General features: G+C 46.5%; 1 protein-coding gene across 1 annotated transcript in view; it reads left to right on the top strand.

Moving 5' to 3' along the window:
* The first annotated feature begins 77 nt into the window (after positions 1-77).
* The window catches only part of LOC102214430 (cyclin-Y-like), a 19,151-nt gene continuing 17,899 nt past the window's right edge, over positions 78-1,329 (top strand). The window contains exon 1 of the mRNA XM_005740767.1: positions 78-590. Coding sequence (XP_005740824.1) covers positions 437-590 — 154 coding nt within the window. The 5' untranslated portion in view covers positions 78-436. The remainder of the gene's footprint in view (positions 591-1,329) is intronic.

Below are 1,329 nucleotides of genomic sequence, written 5' to 3'. Positions count from 1 at the left end.
CTCTCTCTTTGCTGTCTCATTTGTATCCACCCACTTGAACCGGAACCTTTTCTCGGGATTTACACCCTCCCCGTCGCTGTATCGCGCTGACAGCCAGCCTCAACACCGATCCACACATCACCGTGCGCCCGTCGTCGCTCACATCATCAGCGGTGCTGCACGGGATACACCGGGTTGTACTATTCCTGTGGTAGCGGTGGTAGGTCGGCCCGTTATTTACTCTGGCTTCTAGAGAAGTGTCATCTTTATCTCCCGTGACAGCCTCACCGTGGACACCAAAGACTGACAGCATCTGTGGGCGCTACGATGGATGCTTCAAGTGCGCTCTCGTGATCTACGCTCACCGGCTCGGTGGGGTCGTTTCAGCTTCCGTTTCAAACGGAAAGGATAGATTATATGCACAGCTCCTGCCTGTACGCGCAGTGAACGGGTAAAGATGGGGAGCACGACCTCTTGCTGCGTGTCTGGGAGCCCCAAGCTCCGCAGAAATGCCCACTCGAGGCTGGAGTCGTACCACCAGGAGTCGGATATGAGTAGGGAGGAGACGGGATGCAACCTGCAGCACATCAGCGACAGGGAGAACGTTGACGGTAAAAACAAAACAAACAAACAAAAAACCCTTTAAGGTGCCAACATTGCATTTTGCGCCATGACGATAAAAGATAAAAGTTTATGGCTGGTATAAATTTTTGGAATTAAACAAACAGCCTAATTGAAGCTAATTACACGTATGTATAAATGAAATGCAGCTAATAATAACATGGAGTGAAACATTCAAATGTACCAGTTAGGTGCAGTAAACTAATGAAAATAAGTTATAATGAAAATGTTTTATTATTCCTGTGGGAAAGTTTTGAGCCTTTTCTATTCTGGTGACTCTGCTTAGTCTAAAGGCAAAAAGGACCCTCAAAACAACATAATAAAAAACACGTCACACCCATTTTCAAATCTTGAAAAATGAATCTGTAGCTTTCACATATCCACCTCTGCTCGCACTACTCATGTGTCAAAAAATACTGAGTTGACTGCAGAGACATGTCAACCTTCAGTACAGCCGGGCACATGCATGGATCTGTGTGCATTCTCATTCTCATGTGGCACTGCAGAGAGATATGGAGCTGCAGAGAACATCCTGTCCGTGAGGGCAGGCGTCTTTGTGCCGGTCTTTGTTTTGCAAGCATGGTACGCAGCCCCCTCCACTGACACATGCTAATATGCATTACAATTGACCCATTCACGCTGGAAAGTGGCTACTAAATGGGCTGCCTATTTCCATCCAACAGCAAACCATTTCATATAAATGGTTTTTCTCAAAAACTGTACAAAACC

The sequence above is a fragment of the Pundamilia nyererei genome, unplaced genomic scaffold, assembly GCF_000239375.1.
Source record: "Pundamilia nyererei isolate P.nyererei 1_Seehausen unplaced genomic scaffold, PunNye1.0 scaffold00103, whole genome shotgun sequence".
In the NCBI taxonomy this organism is placed as follows: Eukaryota; Metazoa; Chordata; class Actinopteri; order Cichliformes; family Cichlidae; genus Pundamilia; species Pundamilia nyererei.
The sequence above is the reverse complement of the archived record's forward strand: the minus strand, read 5'-3'. Positions and strand labels throughout refer to the sequence as shown.